This window comes from Vanessa atalanta, chromosome 15, assembly GCF_905147765.1.
Source record: "Vanessa atalanta chromosome 15, ilVanAtal1.2, whole genome shotgun sequence".
NCBI lineage: Eukaryota > Metazoa > Arthropoda > Insecta > Lepidoptera > Nymphalidae > Vanessa > Vanessa atalanta.
In genome coordinates, this window is record NC_061885.1 from 6,036,106 (window position 1) to 6,057,212 (window position 21,107).

The 21,107-nt window shown below is 31.4% G+C and overlaps 2 protein-coding genes across 3 annotated transcripts; both read left to right on the forward strand.

Moving 5' to 3' along the window:
* The first annotated feature begins 1,907 nt into the window (after positions 1 to 1,907).
* On the forward strand, positions 1,908 to 9,378 carry LOC125069284 (farnesoate epoxidase-like). 2 transcript variants are annotated; one of them, XM_047678721.1, is made up of 9 exons: positions 1,908 to 1,933; positions 2,193 to 2,444; positions 3,454 to 3,679; positions 4,135 to 4,315; positions 4,960 to 5,059; positions 5,723 to 5,909; positions 6,278 to 6,395; positions 6,901 to 7,039; positions 8,762 to 9,378. In XM_047678721.1, exons 2-9 carry the CDS (start codon positions 2,420 to 2,422, stop codon positions 8,980 to 8,982), a joined length of 1,197 nt encoding a protein of 398 aa, XP_047534677.1. In that variant the 5' UTR covers positions 1,908 to 1,933; positions 2,193 to 2,419; the 3' UTR covers positions 8,983 to 9,378. The 2 variants fall into 2 exon arrangements, with proteins under 2 accessions (XP_047534677.1, XP_047534676.1); XM_047678720.1 differs by lacking the exon at positions 1,908 to 1,933 and adding an exon at positions 2,044 to 2,122.
* Positions 9,379 to 12,149: 2,771 nt separating this feature from the next.
* On the forward strand, positions 12,150 to 20,876 carry LOC125069333 (equilibrative nucleoside transporter 4). The gene is made up of 10 exons (XM_047678793.1): positions 12,150 to 12,686; positions 13,047 to 13,201; positions 14,778 to 14,981; positions 15,421 to 15,659; positions 16,141 to 16,213; positions 18,039 to 18,251; positions 19,012 to 19,199; positions 19,924 to 20,052; positions 20,329 to 20,440; positions 20,603 to 20,876. The coding sequence occupies exons 1-10, from the start codon at positions 12,520 to 12,522 to the stop codon at positions 20,785 to 20,787; spliced, it is 1,665 nt and encodes a 554-aa protein (XP_047534749.1). The 5' UTR covers positions 12,150 to 12,519; the 3' UTR covers positions 20,788 to 20,876.
* The last annotated feature ends 231 nt before the right edge of the window (positions 20,877 to 21,107 follow it).

The following is a 21,107-nucleotide window of genomic DNA, read 5'->3' on the forward strand; positions in this document are numbered from 1 at the left end:
ACATATTTTTTATAGACTAACAATTAAATTTGTTCGAGACTAATAATAATCTACGAGCGTCGGGTTAAATTCCTTGTTAGGTTAAATAATTTTTGAATAATTAATCATAGTTTCGCTCTCTTTAGACAAGATGGCCTAACTGACGTAAACTTAAAATTTAACCTTTATACGAAATATATAATTATTTAGCAGTTTGAAATTGCAAAGAGCGACTGCATTATTAATCATATTAAATACTTATTATACCTTCCCCGGAACGAGCTCCACGTAACATATGACACAAGTTTTATGTATATTGGTTTAGGTTTGATATATCCTGACAAAATATTGCGGCTCAAGAATAATAAAAACTAAAAAACAAAGGCGATCTCTACTGTCTCAAAATACCTTATAAAAGTTATAGGTTTTAAGAAGCTTCAATTCATAAGAAATCATCATCATTCATTAATAAATATCTTAGTTACCAATGATGGTGGCGCATTGGCGATTTTGTGAGTGGTTAATATTTCTTTCAGCGCATTGGTCAATGAGGAATACTCACCATCACATGGTGGCACATTGGCCCGTCTTAACCCAGACTGCACGAGGTCCAAAAAACCCGTGCGCCTCGTCGATAATGTTCAAGTATAAGACCATTGGTAATGCGCCCCAAAAGGTCCCTTAAAATATTTTTTGAGGAGAACATCGCCAGAACACTGCTAGCACCAAGTATATCGTCTATACAGACTTCTCACGGCTTATCAATTTTATTGTAACCTGTTCACTAACTGAAACGAGAAACAAGAAAACGAGAACTTCAACTTTAAGCTGTGCATTAAAAAATATATGCAAATTCACAAACTTTCCTACTTTAAAATTTTATTGTAATTGTTTTATTAATATTAGTAACAAAATTTTTCATTATCTCAAATTATGTCACATTATGCTAAATACTAATTATGTAAACTTCAAGATAATACTTTGTCTAATACAAATATTTGACTGCCGAGGAAATCTAGGAATACATTAAGTATCACTGATTTCAATACGCCATTGTGACTAAATAGTTTTTACTTGGATAAAATTCTGCAAAAACAAGTCACAAACTCGTTTGTTTTATGACACTGAGGTTATTACAATTTTTTAATTATCTGTTACTATATAAGGGTCAAATTTTGCAATCGAATTTCAAACATTTAATTGGTTTAAATTGATATTTTGGAAACAATTTTTGTGTTGGTGCAACAAGCCGCTAAGCCAACATGATAGAAAAATGATTTTCCTATTATAAGGAATTGTGTATCATGCTGTAAAAATATATAATTAAAAACATATTTTTTTATATTTGTCAAGATCAACAAAATCACAGCTAGTAAAACTAAAATTTAATTAAAGAAAACCTATAAATCAATATGTCGTAATATAAAAAATAACGTAGAGTTTGTGTTATATATAATTAAATATATATTTCTTTCACAAATTATAATAATATGTAGCAACAAAGTAAGTTAGCACAAGGCACATACTAGATAATAAGAAGAAGCATCAAACAGAGTGTAAGATGGCATGAGTGCCGTTAGCCGTCGCGGCATATGAGTCAGTCCTACCCTCATAGACTCATAGACAGAAACACGAATGAACTATTGGGAAGACTTGAGAAGGCTATTGGGACCAAATGTTTAATTCTTTACCTCAATTTTTGTGGTATTTACAGTACTTGGATAATATTATTGAATTACAATATACAAAACATTATTTCTAACATGGGATTTCTCTTATTTTTTTCGTGTAAGCTTACCTTCTTCTAAATTCATATTTCAAAATAATTTCAGCACCAAGTGCGCATTACGAATTCTCCAAAAGACACGTGAACTAATTGATTTTTCCGATAAGTATAGAAAAATACGAACATATCTTGTTATTGTTAAGGACTGCTGCGTCTTTAAACTTCCAGGTTTGAATAACTAATACTGTTACGTAAGATTTGCGATTTTTATCTTAAAAAAGTATTGAAATAGCACATCATCGTTTTATTAGTATCACTTTACTCTTAAACGAAAAGAGATGTGGGCTTTAATCATATTTATTTTATTTTTAATTATCATTAAAGAATTTATTCAAAAACCACCTTCGTATCCTCCAGGTTACTTGAATTATATTTAAAAAAAAAAATGAAAAACATATCTAGCGTGACATTTTTATTCTTATTTTAGGCCCACCATTATTACCAATATTAGGCAACGTCCTATCAGTTTGGTCGAATTTAAAAAGGTTGAAATATCATCATACCGTCTGGCAATATTGGTCAAATAAGTATGGACCTATTCTGGGGCTTCGTCTTGGATTGGTCAATGTGGTCATTGTTTCCGGTAAGGACTTCATCAAAGAAGTATCAACAAGAGATGTTTTCGACGGGAGGCCGAATGGATTTTTTTACTTAATGAGATCCTTTGGAAAGAAGCTTGGTAAGTGCATATTTAACGAAGATTTAAATATAATAAAAATTTGGCCTTATGCTTCAATTACTTGGTACCTAAAGTGCGAAAGCAATAAGTGTTATTGTTTGACAATTGGCTTTTATTACGACAGAGACGGTTGATAAATAATCGCAAGGCTTATGTAACAAATCAAAGAGCATGTCTTCTGTTAAATATTTTAAAAACAAAAAAGTTTTTTAAGCAAACATATTTCGTTATACAAATTACGTAAATGATTTGTGATTCATATAAAATGTATGGAATAATGGAAAGTTTAAATACTAGTTCATTATTTTAATTCAAATCCAATCAAACTAAGTAATAATCACTGGTCCTTAAGTGACGGGGTCTCTTAGTTTACAGGGCCTCTTTGATGTATGTCTATTTTATAAAGAAATCATCAGATATGGTGGCCACATTCCATATCATTAAAAGTATCAAGTTTAAGTATTAAGGGCATTTCTGATATTGTACTGCTAACTAATTATGATGATAAGCAGTTCTATCACTGATACACCAAAGAATTGTTTTGAATGCTAAAAATATAAGTTTTTATTTAAAATAGTTGTACAGAGTAACTATTTAATTCATTGCCAGTACTTCTCGATGATTTCGGAACTGGTAGCTTTACATCTATTCTGATATACTTACTTATCGTATGTATTATATTAGTATATGATATATGCGATAGAGTAACTCTGTTTGGCTGTCTGTTACGCTAATTATAAAGTATACTCGTATAAGATATTCAAATTTAAAATTGGAAATGTACAAAAGGGTATGTACGTGCCCCCTTATACGTGGCCGAAACCGCGGCCGTGAAACTAATTTTATATATTATTTTGTTTTGATTTGATTGAAATACTCTAAAATTCTAAAAAAGCATGCCTTATAAAATTATTTAATATGATAGTATAATATATATTTAGACTTGTCTTACGATAATCTTGTCCGGTTTTATCGAAACCAATGTGAATAATATTTTGATGCTAAACAGGTTTAGTATTTTCTGATGGACCAACATGGAACAAAACACGACGTATGGTTCTGCAAAGTCTTAAAAGATTTGGTTATGGTTCACGAGCTATGGAGAGTAATATAAGTGACGAATGTAGAGCCCTTGTTGAATTGAGATTGGCTGAAACTGGAAAATCTATATCAGTGAATCATATGTTTGACGTTTCTATCGTTAATATTCTTTGGAAGTTAGTTGCTGGGAAAAGGTAATTAAAAATAAAATAATATACGCATTTAAAACTAATTTATTCCGCAACATCCAATCATTATGCACAAAGCATGAAAAGTTGCACCCATAAAATATGTTTTTATTTTTATAGAATCCAAGAACAAAAACATAAATTTTTAGTATAACTGACAGGTGCAATTTACTAAAACCGTACAAACAGATTTTACACCATTAATAATTTAAATTAAAATCCTGTTCTATGTGTTGTAAAAGTTAATTTGGGAAGTATTAAGATAATCAAAAAATCAAAATCAAAATATACTTGTAAAAGTAGCACTTTTGAATCGCCATTTAACAAAGCAACCACCGGTTCGGAATGTAGATTCTACCGAGAAATATATCTTGAACTCTCAATTTATCAAGATTTTATCAGTTAATAGTTTAGTCTTAACTCATTAATTCCTAAGAAAAAATATATTTTTTAAATTTTAGGTATGATTTAAAAGATGAACAATTAAACATTTTGTGTGACCTCATTACAAGATCATTCAAGGTAGTCGACATGAGTGGAGGTATTTTAAATTTTTTACCATTTCTAAGGCATGTCATGCCTAATGTAATTGGGTATACGGAATTAAAAAACATTCACAATGCAATATATACCTTTTTAAACGTAAGTATTTAAAGAAAAATAATCATATATTTATTTTCATGCAAGTATTTTCTTTACTATTAAAGATAATTAAAGCAATTTAATATATAAGACCAGGAAACTTGACGATTCATGATGTCTAATTTTTTTTATTGTTGTTCTGTAAGAATTCTCTTTGTATCACGCTCGTGAAATGTTGACAGCCGACTTACGGTGATACGCCAATTTGATAATTGTATTCTTGAAAATTACTAACTTTTATAGCGATTGTCGCATATCAGATTCACGCTCATGTGCTGCGGTTTCGATTATTTTCTTACAGAGAACAGGCCAAGATCTATTTAATAAGAGACTCATGAATTGTAATAAAAGGCACATTTATTAAAAATATGAAATAATCGTAAAAAAACAGACATCTGCTAATTTTATAAAATTAACGTTAATATCGGTTAATAGCGATTGAAATCAGGTCTATGTTTCGTGTATTCTAAGTATTTTTTGTTATATATTACTGTTTTTTTAGTTCAGTTTAGTTCATCGATAAAAACGTATTTAACTAATATAGTTTCGTCAAATACTTAAGCATATTAAAATAAAATTCATTACACTTGTTATATAACATATCTTTTTGTGACTCATTTTATCTACGAGTTTAACTATTTTAGATCACAATACAAGAACATCGAGCTACAATAGATATGAAGAATCCAAGAGATGTTATCGACATGCTCTTAATAGAAACGACAACAGACAAAAAAGATCCTTGTACGTATATTTTTTATTTAGTTATTTAAGTAACAGACGTAGTCCACTATATATAGCTACAGTTTTAATTTAACGAATTTAATCAAATACTAGTTGGTCCCCGCGATACTTCGCGTTTAATCAAACGATTTTTTAGGAATTTCGAAACCTTTGACAGGTTTTATTTTGATTTCATCTCATTGCAAAACTGCAAGTGCTGCATTTGGCGGCAAAATGATGAAACCATATTTTAATGTCAAAGAGTATACATTAGTTATGTTAGAATTAGAGTTTGTCGATAGCAATTTACTTTTATTTCGTTTACGATTTCATTTTTTTTTTATTATAATCTAACCGGCCAGTAACTTTGTCCCACTCTCTAAAATTAATTGTTTTTTAATTTGGAATTATCTTTATTTTTCTGCACATCTACGGCAAGAGCTCTTCAAAATGAAACCGTAACCAATTTTTATGTGCAGCTATCGTCCCATAATCACTGGGAAAAAAATCGGCTTACGCTATTGATATATAAGATTTTGGAACACAGATTATTTTAATGTGGTTAAGACAATGAAAGATTCGTTATCATAACGCCAATGAAATGCTATCTAAACTAAATACATAAATTATTGTTATTAATTTTCTACCATAGTTTATTGTATAAAATTACTTTTTTCCTATTAGTGACCGATGAAGAGCTCCAAGTAATATGCCTTGACCTACTTGAAGCCGGAGTTGAAACTGTCAGCAATACGGCGGTGTTCATGCTGTTGCATGTAGTGAGAAATGAGAAAGTTCAGAAAAGACTGCAACAGGAAATTGATATGGAAATTGGATCTTGTCGACAACCTACTCTTAGTGATAGAGCCAGGTAACAAGGTTGTCTAGCAAACGATCGTATATCAACACTATACTAATATATACTATATTAATATATCATATGTCATATAGTTTACTTCTTACACTTAAACTAGCAAGAAATTGCTAAAGGTTCATAGATTGCATGATCCTGCTTTTTATCTTCTATTAAAGTATTATTTAGAAATCTTTATAAAGTAAAACTTCAAAGTATATTTAGATAAATACGTCAATGAAAAGAGGTTTTTCGCTGTATTGGATGTAGTTTAATTGATGTGTAATTGTTGTTTTAATAAAAATCTCTCTTATCTTATGTGATAAGAGTTTGAGTTCAATAACAAAACCAAAATATTGCGCATCAAATAAACATGTTTTTAACAGAATGGTGTATACTGAAGCTGTGTTACTAGAAACGTTACGTATATCCAGCGTAGCTGCTGTTGGTATACCTCACATGGCGTTAGACGATGCAAAACTTGGAAATTACATCATACCAAAGGTAATAATAAAATCTACATTATATATTCTACTGCTGAAAATTCGCCTTTAGAAATAATTTTAACGGCTTTGTATTTTTATACCATCCTGTCGGCTATATTTAATTCGACAATTAAATATAGATTCTTTCTGATTGGATTCAGCAAAAATAGAGAAAAAAAAAATGAATTTATGATGTTTTTTTCTTTGTATTTTATTTGACCCAAACTTGACTTTTTGCAAGTTTTCATATTACATCAGATTTTTGAAGTTTTTATTTAATAAAAATAAGGTTATCAGATGATAGATATAAGATATTTGTGAAAAATCCTGCCTTTTCTTTTTGGGTATACAAAAAATAAGTCTGGAAGTCTAACTTCATTCTCAGTTTTTTTACCTCACTGAGCACCTGATAGTAATAATCATGCATTAATTATATCGACACAGTGACTCATCTTTCATTTGTGAATGAGCGACCAATTGATTTAAATGGAAAATTTGCTAGAATATTCTGTTCATAATTTCAGGGAACTTTTGTATTACTCGCTATCCACGACTTACATAATGGCCGTCATTGGAAAGACCCCGAAATATTTCGACCCGAGCGTTTTATAACTAAAGAAGGAAATTTAATACAAGATGAGTGGTTAATGCCCTTTGGAAGCGGTAATTAAACAATTATTTCTATACTATATTAAAGCTTGTAGATTTGATTTTTTAAACTTTTTTTATTACTATTGCGAATATAGTAACGTAAACTATTTATTTATAAATCACAATCAGTTGTGTATACTGGCTTCATAAACTATAAATATACCGGAAGCAAAACCTTCATGAATATCATTTTACTAATCCAAGTTTTTCTACCTACCAACACTTACAAACTATACTTATTTCAATGAAATAAAATAAAATTTATTATCAATGTTAATTTGATTAAAATCCGGGACCATTGAGTTATCATGAAACCTATATTCGTGCTTTAAAATAATACATCATGTACATGAGTATATTCACAAACCCGCTTTAGAACAGCGTTTCACACTTAATTTAACTTCAAACTTATTCCATTTACTTGGTGGTAGGGCTTTATGCAAGCCCGTTTGGGTAGGTACCACCCACTCATTACATATTCTACCGCCAAATAACAGTATACTGTATTGTTGTGTTTCGTTTAAAAGGGTGAGCCAGTGTAATCACAGACACAAGGGACATAACATCTTAGTTCCCAAGGTTGGTGGCGCATAGGTGATGTAAGGAACGGTTAATATTTCTTACAGCGCCTTTGTCTATGGGCGTTGGTGACCTCTTACCATCAGGTGGCCCATATGCTTGTCCGCCAACCAATGCCATAAAAAACATGTTTTAGTATTTATTTGCTTTCAATTACTAGTAAATAATTAAATTTACCGTTTATCGACGTTTAAAACGAAATAATTACGTATTAAGAGATACAAATGTTCACAATCATGTCAACAATTATTTAAAATTGATATGAAATGAAATTTCAATGTCATTGCAAGGATAACAATGATTTTATTTATAAATCATTCATTTACCTGTCTTGAAATTTATCGGATTATCAAATGTCAGGCGCGTCTGCATCGACATGCCGATATGTTTGCAATAAAATTAAATATTTATATAACACAAGAAGGCACAAATTCTATTTATGTATTTTCAATTGTAAATTAAGAAACGCACCGCTTATCTATTGATTTCGTTATCCGACTAAATCATTTTCTTAGAATTTGATAGAGTTTTGTTCATGTCCCTTTATATGCGCCAATTATTGTACAAAATTATTGTATACTATTCTACGTGTTCCAGTTTAAAGGTTGATCAATGTAATAATGGCCACAAAGGGACATAGAATCTTTGTTCCCGTGGTTGACGAGACATTGTTGGTGTAGAAACTATTATAAATACATATATTTTATTAATGGTCCTGTTTACAACTTAACCACGTGATCACCATGTGATGTCCCGGGCATCAATGACAAAAATAAAATATTATTTGTGATATGGATACAATTAGTACTTTAGCTTTGAGAATAATCAAAGTTATTATTTCTTTAAAAACTAAGAAAATGGTTACTTGAAATACTTTATAATGTATAAAATATGTATAAATTAAATAAGGATGAATAAATATTTCTCATTTTCCTGTAATTACAATTCTACTGATTCTATTTCTAATTATACCAATAAACTCACAACAATACAATGTCTTGCTATATAACATAGAATTATATTATATAGCAAGACATTTATATAATCATAGAACTTATTTGTCCGAGAAGTTTGTGAAAAATAAAAATGTGTAATATAGCTCTCCTAAGTCTAGTATTAAATTAATACATGTTTTTTTTTATTATTTTCCATCAGGTAGGAGACGATGTATTGGCGAAGGATTGGCAAGATCGGAGCTGTTTATGTTTTTAACACATCTGTTGCAAAGCTTTGACCTAAAACTACCAGAAGGTGCCCCTCTACCAAGTACAGAACCCGTGGACGGCGTTACTCTATCCGCGAAAGATTTCAAAATTATATTTGAACCGAGGTTAAAAAAATATAATTCTAAGAAGTTTTACATCAATATATCATAAAATACTAGCAAAATTCGTTAACGTATCTATATAATACACGTATTCATAGCGATTCTTTGAACGGTAAAGAAGTAATGTCCTTCAACGCCATCTAGCGGTGAATTACAACAAATTCGATAGTATGAGAAACGTCGTCGTAGTCGATCAGCTGACACCGATACAAACCAGTCTCATAATTATATATAATAACATCTTATGATGTTTATTTCAAAACGTTTTTACAAGTTGTTACAAGTTACAAGTTTACAGACCTCATAATATCTATATAGGAGTGATATAAATAATTTGTTATGCTTTACTTTGACGTCATTACAACTATTGATAGTAAGTTAGTATTAAGATTGTTGTAAAAAACAACGTGTTACCTAAACGAGAAGATATTATGGTATTATTTGTTTTATTATTCATATTTTTGTTTGTTAAGTACAAGTATTTTGACTATTATTAATAATAAGTGTTATTTTCTCTTACATAACATATTTGATAAGTAATATAACATAATAGGATATTTGAAGCAGATTTTTAATAAAAATCATCTATTATAGTTGAAATAATTGATTAGCCTTATTAAGAGTAGTAGCTATACAAAGAAGTGTTATTATTATTATTTTAACTATACCAATATTATATATGCGAAAGTATTTCTGTCTGTCTGTTGCTCTTTCGAAACCAAACCACTTGACCGATTTGATGAATTTTATTATGAAACAAGCTTGAACTATTTAAGGAACGTTGGCTATTTTTTATGCCTACCTCTAAAATGCGAAAGAAGCCTGCGGCGACAACTAGTTTTCTTATGAATAAAAAATATTATTGATTGCATTTGAATCTTGTCTGAAATAATTGTCAATAATAATTAAATTATAATAACAATTGTCTTGTGATTCTTTGCCCAAATGCATTAACAACTATGTTGAGAATACGTAATGTTAAGCAGATTTGTTACACAATTTGTGCTCGTAATATTAATATATTATAGTGTGTAAAAGTAATGTTTTAATAAAATTAATAAATACATAAAATAAAAAGCCTTTTATTTCTTACTCAATACAATATTTCAAGTTACAAGTTTACTATTTTAATACCTACACTTAGCTATATCTTTAAATACTATAATTTTCTTTGACTTCTTACTTATTATTATTATTTTTTACATTAAACTAGTTTTTTTAGTTACTTTAATTATTTTACAATTTAGTTTTGCTAAGTATTATCTCCAGGAACCCTATTTTGAGTAGGACTCTTCCAAAGACACCCTTTTTCTGTCCTGTGCAATTAGTTTGGGCCAGCTGTCTTTATTTATTTAACCCCTGCGACATGTCTTGCCCATTTTCACTTGAGTTTCTGAGCATAAATCAGTACAGTTGTTGCTTTAGTTATTTCTCAACCTCAACTCGTATTTTTTTCTAATTTATTTAAATTTAGTTTAAATAGTACTTTTATAATTGTTTTTTAGTAACTTTAATGATTGTCGTCCTAACCGATTTTAAGGAAGGTGGTCATTCTTAAGTCAGACTAGTTATTTGCACATAATATTATTGTGCACAAATTTGTATACAAGCATAATAAACATATTCTCTATTTCATAACTCTCAATCCGAGAAAACAGGATATCCAACACGAAAAGCAAGTACTCAGGCGCAAGATCAACTTTTTATGTTTTTAACGAAACATGGGACTGTAAACATAATTTAATATGCTACGATGAATGCGGAACACTCAATCAGAGTGTGGCGTTCCGCATGGGGGCCTCAGCGCCATTCCATGGCGGCCATTGTAGGCGGAGATCTCTCGCTGCCGATCGTGATAAACGCTATGATCGACAGCGAGAGATGCTGGAAGGAAATAGTCTTGTTCTGTGAAAACGTGATGACACAGAAGGAGGCCGCGAAGCGGGAGCGTGAGAACAGTACGGCCGACCCGCTTCGCCGAGGAGGACCAGGAAGAAGGCGCCTTCGTTATGGACACCTTCTCCTCCCGCCATAAGGGGATAGGGGGTCTCTGTACCCCGAGAACCCCCTAGGAATTGGAGGCCCACAGAGTTGGGCCTACCGTCAGGACGTCACGGTAGTATGCGCAAGCGATCCCGTGACGTCTCCCAAAAGACGGAGAGGGTACCGCTGGTTTTTTAGTGGGTATTCCGGCGCCTTCAGTGCCGGTGAGCCCCACGTACCCCCCCACAACATGTGGGGGAAACGCGTTATGCGATTTTCCAGCGAAAAAAAAAACTGAAAATCATAAAGAAAAAAATAAGAGAAAAGCAAATAGCGAAATGATAATAAATCAGTGACTGAAAAACCTTTCACGGAGAAAAATGAATTGGACGATTACGAGACGTTGATGATGGTTTAAATTATCAGCCTTATTATTGGATTTGAGAGACAGGAGATCAACAGTAAAATTTTAATTGAGACCCTATATAAGTACATGAAGCCCTTCCGCCAAGCATATAAAACTCTACCAAATACACAAAGCCCGGCTTCCAAGTAAAAATACCGTGTCATATGACCTAATATGTCCTGATGTAGACTTCCGTTAAAAGAAAATTTAGTAGTATCGTCGTAAATATAAATCGAACGCTATAAAAATATCGCTAATATCAGCTCTAGGTTATTATGTGTAGAAATAATGAATTCTACAGGTTTTCTCCTAATATCTTTAAGGTTTATGAGAATAAATAATAAAAAAAAAGGTTTTTATATTTTTATCCAAGTCAACTCTCAAAAAATACAATAATATTTTATTTCAACTGCTTTGAATTTGGCCCTGCTTTTCAAGTATTTTGTTTAATGCAAGAAAGTAAAATATGCTTTACACTTTACACTTACACCTAATAAATAGTACTCCATTATAACCGAAGGAAAAGATGTGTTATATATATGCTTATAAAGTGCAGAACCGAATAACATAGCGTTAGCTGTCGTGTTTATAAAATCTATAAGTACAATAATATAGTATGCACTTTTATTTTTTAAAAGTTAAAAAGACTTTGAGACCTCGATAGCAAATAACATATTTCTTATTATTAAATAATATAAACAAACAACGAAAAATAATGCGTGACGTTAAATTAACCACACAAGAAAATGTAAGGAGATGCCCTTCACTAAAAATCGATCATTCGCACGCATGCGTCAGCCATTCTTAGCTAGCATACACTTTGACTGTCAAGTGAAAGCCGATTCAAGAATGTTGTTAGTGAAAACAACATAAAACAAAATAAAAATACAATCGTTCGCATAAAACTTAATGATAAACGTATTTATTAACATCTAGCAATAATCGAATATCTTTAAAAACTTTATACGTTTAGATTTTTACCACCGCATAATAAAAGTTTCTATTAAATAAACGATATACATAAATAATCCTCTAATAAGTAATTATTGAAGATAACTAAACAATATGTTAATGCTCTAATTATAACTTTAATTATTCAAATTTGATTCGTTAACATCACATTTTTACTGTTACTAAGCTAATACGGTGCAGTGATTAAAAATGGACAAAGAAATTATAAAGTGAATAGTGAAAACAATGAATGAGACTCTAGGACGCGGGTACGCCCGCATTGAAGCTATACGAGCAGCTCGTGGTGAAGCCCTAACGATGCCGGAACCCGGGGCGCCCCCACCGGACCGATACAACTCAGTTTACTTGACATTGTTTGTTGCGGGCGCTGCCTTCTTACTGCCATTTAATAGGTATTAATTACATATTAACTTTATAAATGTTTAAAAATACACATAGAGCACAAGTTTTTATGCGCACACATGAAATATTATTATATTTTTAAAAATAATAACAATCAAATTGGTTCAAGATCAAGCTAGACAATATAAAACTGGTTTAAATTTATGATAGTATTAAATATTTGCAACATTATGCAAAAGTATAAAATATAGGCCCGTTTAAGTTTTGATGTTTATCTATTCGTACCATTTCCACGGCAAAGGGAAATTAAGTAAAACCTTGTTTTTTAATAATTTCACTCTTTTGAATTATTAGCATGAACTATTCAAAGGGTATGGGCATATATGTGACGTATTTGTTTGGGATTTCAGTTTTATAATGGCGGTAGACTACTTTCAATACCATTACCCAAAATCTACGATAATGTTCGACATGTCTACTGTGTATATCGTCTCAGCGTGTGTCGCAGTGATCACGAACAACATTCTGCTCGATATCTTCACATACAATACGAGGATCACTTTTGGTAAATATTAAAATCTCGAAATATGTTATTGTTTACAGTAAGTATAAAATAATATTTTAAAGGAGATAAGGTTAGAAGTAATAAGTGTCCCACCTTTCGCCATCGGATACGCCATGTCTTCTTACAGCGCTAAGCAGTTACAACAAATTATAATACAAATTAAGCCATGAAAACTCAGCTAGCCCTATTTCGAACCCGCAATCTTCACTTGCTCTAGCGGCTAGGCCATCACAGGATACTCGATTTGTTTGTTATAATATGAATTGGCGGGCAAAGACATTGTCGCCCTAGAAATTTCAACCATTCATTACTAGACCAATGCGTCAGCGACTTTCAGAACTAAGACGTTAAGTCTCTTGTACCTGTAGTTATACTGACTCACTCACCTTTTAAACTGGAACACAATAGTACTAAGTATTGCTGCTTATCGGTGGAATATACAACGAGTGGTTGGTACCCAGTCAAGCCTTCACGATACCCTACCACTAAGTATACGATAATGTGTGAAGTCAAATACTAACTGCGTTAATATAACACACACGGGAACTAGATGCGACGTTCAGACAGAGAGACAGAGAGGAGATATTAGAAATATTTTGTAAAACGTATAGGTATACGTGTGATACTGGCTTACGAGATATAGGAGCTGGCTTTTAAAAATTGAATTGAAAGCTTTGCCACCAAAGGCTAAATTAGCAACAATTAAAAATACATTAAAAGCCGAGCCGTTGCTTCTGGCAGCAAGCATCAAACGGCTTCGAAACAGTGCCATAGAAAACTCTATTGCAAACCATGGTCATTTTATATCTTACCTCTATCATTGTATTATACTTAATATAAGATTTCAGCTGCACTAAGAATATAAGACTTATCATTCGCAAAACGACAAGCCCGGACCATGTATAACATCAAAGTGGCAATAAAAAATATGGAAAAGTTATATACTTATAAATACGAATGTTACTTATAATATTACTTAGAAGAAAGCGACGCGTTTTTCAAATGGCAGTGACAATTATCTCACGGAACCCATGCTGCATAGTATCGACAGCTGTTTTTGAAAGTTAATAATATTAATAATAGCAATGATTGCAGAAATGTGTGTAGAAATAAGAAATGTAATTAAGTATACTTGCAGTTGTATAATTAACAATCTTGAGTTCTTGATCTTGTTTTGCTACTATTTACATTATACTGATCAGTATTAGTATCACAGCATCCCCCAGCATCTGTCAAAGAGTATATTATATCAAAGACAATGGGCATGGATTTAGACAGAGTCAATTCTTCTACTTTTCACAAATATATAATATTCTTAACAGTATATGATCTAAAACGTAATATATTTCGTATAATCGTACTACTCATCAATATAAATGATACGTAATAATTGCTGTTTAGTTTTATGAGTTTTGAAGTCAGATTAAAGATGTTAACGATATTAAAAAAAACGAATGTAACCCAAGGCTCATGTGTATCAAGTAAATCGCCTAAGGAATAATAAAAAGCAATTCCGCAAATCCGCAAACGCATGTTTTAATATTTTACGTTTAACTAGCTCAAATGCTTCTTTCAGGAATCTTACTCTCTTTGGCAACGATGCTGTTCGTGGCTGTGTGCAATATTGGATGGGACGGTTTTTCATCAAGCGTATCTTATACTATTAATTTAGTGGCGATCGGAGTTGTGGCTTTCGGATGTACAATGCAACAGGCATCCTATTACGGTTTCACTGGATGTCTTCCACCTCGATACACGCAAGCTGTTATGGCAGGAGAGAGTTAGTTATTCGTTTTAATATAATTATAACAGTATAATACAAGTCTTTACAATAGTGTATATGTAAAAATATCTTAAATATGTAAATATTAACATAAAGGTTCAATATTTCAATTAAAGTGATAAGTTTGAACAAGACAACAACAAATGTTTGATAGAAACAGTTGCTATACTCTAACCGTAATAGCCCCACTGTTATAAGGCGTAATTTCGATTCACGTCAAGTTTAAAAAAAAAAGCTTAAAGCAAAATCGATATCGTCTTACAAAATAATAAAACGCCCATATTATATTTATACATTTGACAACCTTAAAACTTTTATTAAACAAAAACAAACAATAAGTCATTCATTCACGATGCTAAATTTTAATTTTAAAATACATTTGATTTGATTTCAATATATTTTTCATCACAACGTAAATGCTCTTATATTTTTACAGGCGCAGCTGGATTCTGGGTGTCACTCGATAGAATCGTTACAAAATATGGATTCCGTCAGCCAAAACGCAGTACTTTTATGTTTTTTGTTTTTTCAATATTGATACTTCTCGGTCACTCCATGTTACATCACGTGATGATGAGACACCCACTTGTACAACACTATTTACGTTTAACCAACGAATCCCGACATCGACGCCGCATTCAACTTCATCTCAATCCGACTGAAGACGCAACTTTGGTATAATATATACATCCTTATTGGATCATATATTCTTTTACAGTTATTTTTATGACAAGTAGACGGACAAGTTATTGGGCCACCTGGTGGTAAGTGGTCAACAACGCCCATAGACAATAGCGCTGTAAGAAATATTAACATTTCTTTACATTGGCAATGCGTAACCAGCCTTGGGAACTAAAATTTTATGTTCCTTGTGCCTGTAGTTATACTGGCACACTCACCCTTCAAACCGGAACACAACTATACTGAGTACTGCTGCTTGGCGAGTACTGCTGTTAGAATATCTGATGAGTGGGGGGTATAAACGAAGACGAGCTTGCACAAAACTTTACTAACAAGTAAAATGCGTAATCAAAACCACTCCGTTACTTAAAATTAAAATACAACAACAATAATTCGAAAATTAAAAAACATAAAATAGGTAACTAGCTATAGACAAGGATATTAACTGATCCTTTAAAAAATGTTATACTTTTAGATGGAAAGTGAAGCTGGAGAAGCTAGTTACGGTGTACTGAAACTCCAGAGCCCAGCGCCATCAACTGGAATAGGTTAGTGCAAATTAATATTTCACAATAAGGCTTGAACTCGAAACGCTTATCATAAAAATAATACTGATATAACATACCTTTTTTATATTTATAGCTCAGGCTCTATTGTTTTCTATATTTATAGCACGGGTTTTTAGGCGAGTGAACACGCTAAACATCAGAACAAAACAGTCGTGTTTAAAACATATATAATCCGAAGCAGCCTCATTTAATTTTCATTAAATTCTTTATTACACTTTTGCTCTTCATATATGTTGAATTAGCTGAACCTGTGTCTTTACTTACCACATAAACCATCAACACCATTTCACAATAGAAGGGTTAATTAAAAGTAGTTGCTTATGTGCCTCGGGACTGTAAATATCATCTAAATCGGTACAGAGGCTTAAGCGCAAAGAGAGAATTACGTTCACATCTATAATATAAGTATTGATATACATTATACAACAGTATAATAGTGTGCAGTCGTGACATAAACTCAAACAGAGTACAAACAATAAGCATACACTGTGAGAGGATAATGACCACTCTTTCAGTAGTCACTCAAACTTACTCACACTTAAGCGCTAAATAATAACAACACAATCTAGATATTCATCTATACGAATATGATAAATGCAAAGTTTAGCTAGTTATTAAATAAAAATAAATTTCAAATCTCTACCAGTAGAGCAAGAATTTATATCAAAAATTTTATTTACATTTAATAGAAATCGTCTATTACTACATTTATGTAAGTTTTACTTGCACTTTTGTAATTACATTTCCGTAAGTGTGAACAATTATTTATGTACGTTTAATACTTAACATTAAAGACCAAACAGTATCATTTATATCTGAAGTAATGGAATATAATATTAATTTCAACTCTAACGTATTGTTTTATTATTAATTAAACAACCTTACACATATACATAATATTATAATATGAATAACATATAACATTAAATTTCGTAGACTTTTACAATTGAGTGAATTTTGCTTAAATTAATTTATTCTTGACCAGATTTTTTGTCAAGGCATTGATGAGTGATACATTTTATACTTACTATTGAAATAACAATAAAGTTATTAGTTTTTGTTATTGATAGTCGCAATTGCTATTTCTTTTAATGTGTACAAAATCCTCAATTCTACCACTTTTCAACTTTAGTCACTTGAAATTCTGGTGGATTTGAAGAACAACTTAAAGTCCTGTCGAGATATTGAATATAATTGTCGAAAACTTGAATATATATTTTTTTTGCGCTGTGTGAATTTAATCGCGAATCATAATGGTTATCACTTCGCAACGGCTCTTACATCCTCTCCAATTTACTGGATAATCTCATAGCATAAATACTGTTAAAAATTTTTGCTTTTAACAACAAAGTTCTAGTGCATATCTTATAGTACTCGTCTAAACCTTTTCTCTACATGCAACGAGAATATATATTTAACTTAGTAACGTTTTTATAAAAACATACCGTAACTACATTATCTGATAACAAAGTATAAATCTGTCATTTTCCTTATTTTTGTTCGTGCATCTTCTGTTTTTAGACGAACGTTCTGAGAATACTTTTATATCACGATAACTGAATTTGACATGACAGAAGGAACTACTTGTCTATAATTTTACTACTTGCAGTAATATTCGATATGTTTGGTCATACTTTTTCATTGTAATTACTATTTGATTGTCATTAATTATTTACATGTAAATTTATGTTAACAATTTTTTTTTGTTAAAATAAATTAAATAATATACTATTTTTCTTCTTTGACTTTGTTTTATGCTCAAATGTACAATATAATAAATATGTTATATAAAATCTGTTTCAAGCGGAGGCGGAGAACACATTTAGTTTCGCGAATCCCGTTTATTCACCAACCGCATCTGCGCCCGTGCCTGTACCGCTTGTTTCTTCACCGCCGAGTGTATCCGAACAGTCCACTGTACCTCCTACAACACTTCGAACTCCAAGGCCGTCTTACAAAGTTGAAGATGTGGTTTTTGAATCACCCGAGAGACCAACATCATGGAGAAACTTCAAACGTAAATATTATATTGTTTATAAAATTGTCAAATATTAATAAATTATAAAATTGTAAAATTACAATTTCACAATACTCATCTGTATTTAATCGGGGATTTATAAATGTTAATAACTAACTGTACACAATTATTTATATATAACAAGCAATAAATTAAGCAGTGAATTGCCATAAATAATTCAATTCTACCAAAAGATTACCTACACAAATTTTAATGTATTGTCTAATCTATTATTGTATTTTTAATAATGCATCTAGCTTCTCGTATACCAGGAAAAAGCCAATGAAATATCTATAAGTAGTAATAACGTAATATAATATTGGTTGCAAGAAAAGTTCATATATAATCACTAGGATAGTTTTTTTAGAATTTTTATGATGCATTACTAGACATTGTAGCTTTATACGTCCTCTATTCCGGTATCCTAAGCCGAGAAGCGTCCTAACAATGAAACCTTATGCTCGTTCGACTTTGAAACCTTTACGAAGGCTCCTCTTTATTCACTCCCCTAATCGATGTTGCTGTCAATTCCAGGAGACTCAATATAACAAATTACAGGTTAAAGAAAGCTTTAAGTTTTTGATTTTACAAAAAATAGATCACTACCTGAGTTTGATACGCCAATGATTAATTTAATCGTTTAATTGTAAATTGGATACGATTTTAAAGAAAAATGATAAAATTTATGGAAGCATAATTTTTATTTTAATAACGAAGTAATTTACATAATAAATATAATAAATTAATGAATCAATTACAGGTGGTGTACTTGCGAGGTGGGCTGTTGCCCGAGCCATATATCCCTACATGGTATCAATAGGGCTTGTATATTTCACCACACTAAGCCTGTACCCCGGCATCGCATCAGAGGTTCCATCATGTCGCCTGGGATCCTGGATGCCGATCGTTTTGATGTCCTCTTTTAATCTCTTCGACTTCATAGGAAAAGTAAGATATTTATAATTTGATAAGACTAAGCTTTATATAGTTATATTCATGGTACATTATATATTATAAAGTACCATGTTATTACTATGATATTGTTTATATTGCGTATCAGTAAAAGAAACTTCATTTAGGTAAAAAACTTCTAAATTCCTTTTTTAAAATAAAAGTAAAATAAAAGCCCGTAAGTATCCAACGGCTACGCACTCCTGGTAAGAATTATACGTTGATCCTCTACATGTCGTCAAATTCCATCAAACGTAAATAAGTATATTCTAGTGTGCCGCAAGCAAAACTTCTCGTTTATTCAACAGATTTTTACAAATTTAAAAGCCTACGACAGTTTTTTTTTAATTTCATTTCATTGTAAACTGACGATGTCTGTTCGCACGATTTTCAATTCTTTTATACAGCCATAGCGCCGCTCAGTAATATTTTTCCCCTCTCCAAAATGAATTCATAACAATTTAATAAATTGCAATCAAGAATCCTCTTTATTTTTCTGCACAACTACAGCTGGAGCTCTTCAAAATGTAACTATAACCGATTTTTTATATGTAGCTATCGTCCCATAATGACTAGAACAAAAATCGGCTTATGCTATTAATATATAAGATATACACAAAAGAACTAGACAATTAACATTCGGTGGTCTTGTCCATATTTTTCATTTAAGTTTCACGTGTTCTATCCATAGACACATGTAAATAACTATTTACTTAAACAGATCGCAGCGGCATGGCCTTACGAGTGGAGTCGTAGTCAGCTTTTGATGGCGAGTGGCCTTCGACTTTTACTCGTTCCGTTGCTTTTGCTGTGCGCGGCGCCGAGACACTCACCACACATCGTTGGCGATGTAAGCGAATATAATTTCTCATAAATAAAAAGTTCACTAGAACTAGTTCTAACTGACGAAGACCTCGACATACGTGAGATTTTTATATATCTGTATCAACTTTATGAGGAAGTCATTTATATCTAGTAGGAAACCAATGGAAATATTCATAAAATAAAATATTCATATCCGTGAAGTATAAGTATTTAAATATTTAAGTAGAAATAGGAGTAAGTACATACATATATAGTTCATATATATCATATAGTTCCTTATATATTATTGTTCAATTTTCAGGTTTACCCAATAATGTTTTCCGTCGTACTGGGATTTACAAACGGGCTGTTCGGATCGGTGCCCATGATAATGGCCCCCTCAAGAGTTGGAAGGGAACATCGTGAAATCGCCGGTAATTCTACACTTTTTAATGCATATATAATTAATTCATATTTAGGTAATCATTTCTTAATACAAATAAACGTGGAGTTGAATAAAATAAATCGATTTTATTTTTTTTTGTTTCTACTTGATATTTCTTTATTAAATATTATTCTTTTCAATAATATTCCAGGAAACATGATGACGTTATCATACAACGGTGGACTGCTGTCAGGGTCATTGGTGTCCTACTTACTTCTAGGCATGCTTGGGCCCCCCGCTGAAGCTTGTCGCATTTACCCCACACCGGTATTACCTACTGTATCTCCCATAGCCAACTCCGGCAATGGGACCTTCATATTAACAGCTGTCCATTAAATAGTTATTTTTATTATAAATTAAATATTTTAAATAAAATTCAAGGGTTCCGTGCAATATCGATATACATTATTAACATTTCATTTACAAGTCACTATGTATAAAACTGTATATTTTATTCGTTATTTGGCGAGTTTTTCTTGTTTTCTTGTCGTGGAATTTATTTTTTTAATTTTTAGTCATTTTTTATTTTATAAAAGCACATAAACAACAAAATACTAAAATTGTCTTAAATACTTTTTTTAAATCTCTACCAAATGGGAGATATATACTTGTATTAATTTCTACAATTATGTAGCCGAAGCGTTTGACGGTTTTTT

Excerpts from the sequence above, each read along its gene's own strand:
- LOC125069284 (XM_047678720.1), top strand. The coding sequence starts at position 2,044 with ATGTGGGCTTTAATCATATTTATTTTATTTTTAATTATCATTAAAGAA. Across the intron at positions 3,680-4,134 it reads AAGTTAGTTGCTGGGAAAAG|GTATGATTTAAAAGATGAAC; the intron begins GTAATTAAAAAT and ends TTTAAATTTTAG. Across the intron at positions 6,396-6,900 it reads GAAATTACATCATACCAAAG|GGAACTTTTGTATTACTCGC; the intron begins GTAATAATAAAA and ends TCATAATTTCAG.
- LOC125069333 (XM_047678793.1), top strand. The coding sequence starts at position 12,520 with ATGAATGAGACTCTAGGACGCGGGTACGCCCGCATTGAAGCTATACGA. Across the intron at positions 14,982-15,420 it reads AGCTGTTATGGCAGGAGAGA|GCGCAGCTGGATTCTGGGTG; the intron begins GTTAGTTATTCG and ends ATATTTTTACAG. Across the intron at positions 19,200-19,923 it reads TCTTCGACTTCATAGGAAAA|ATCGCAGCGGCATGGCCTTA; the intron begins GTAAGATATTTA and ends TTACTTAAACAG.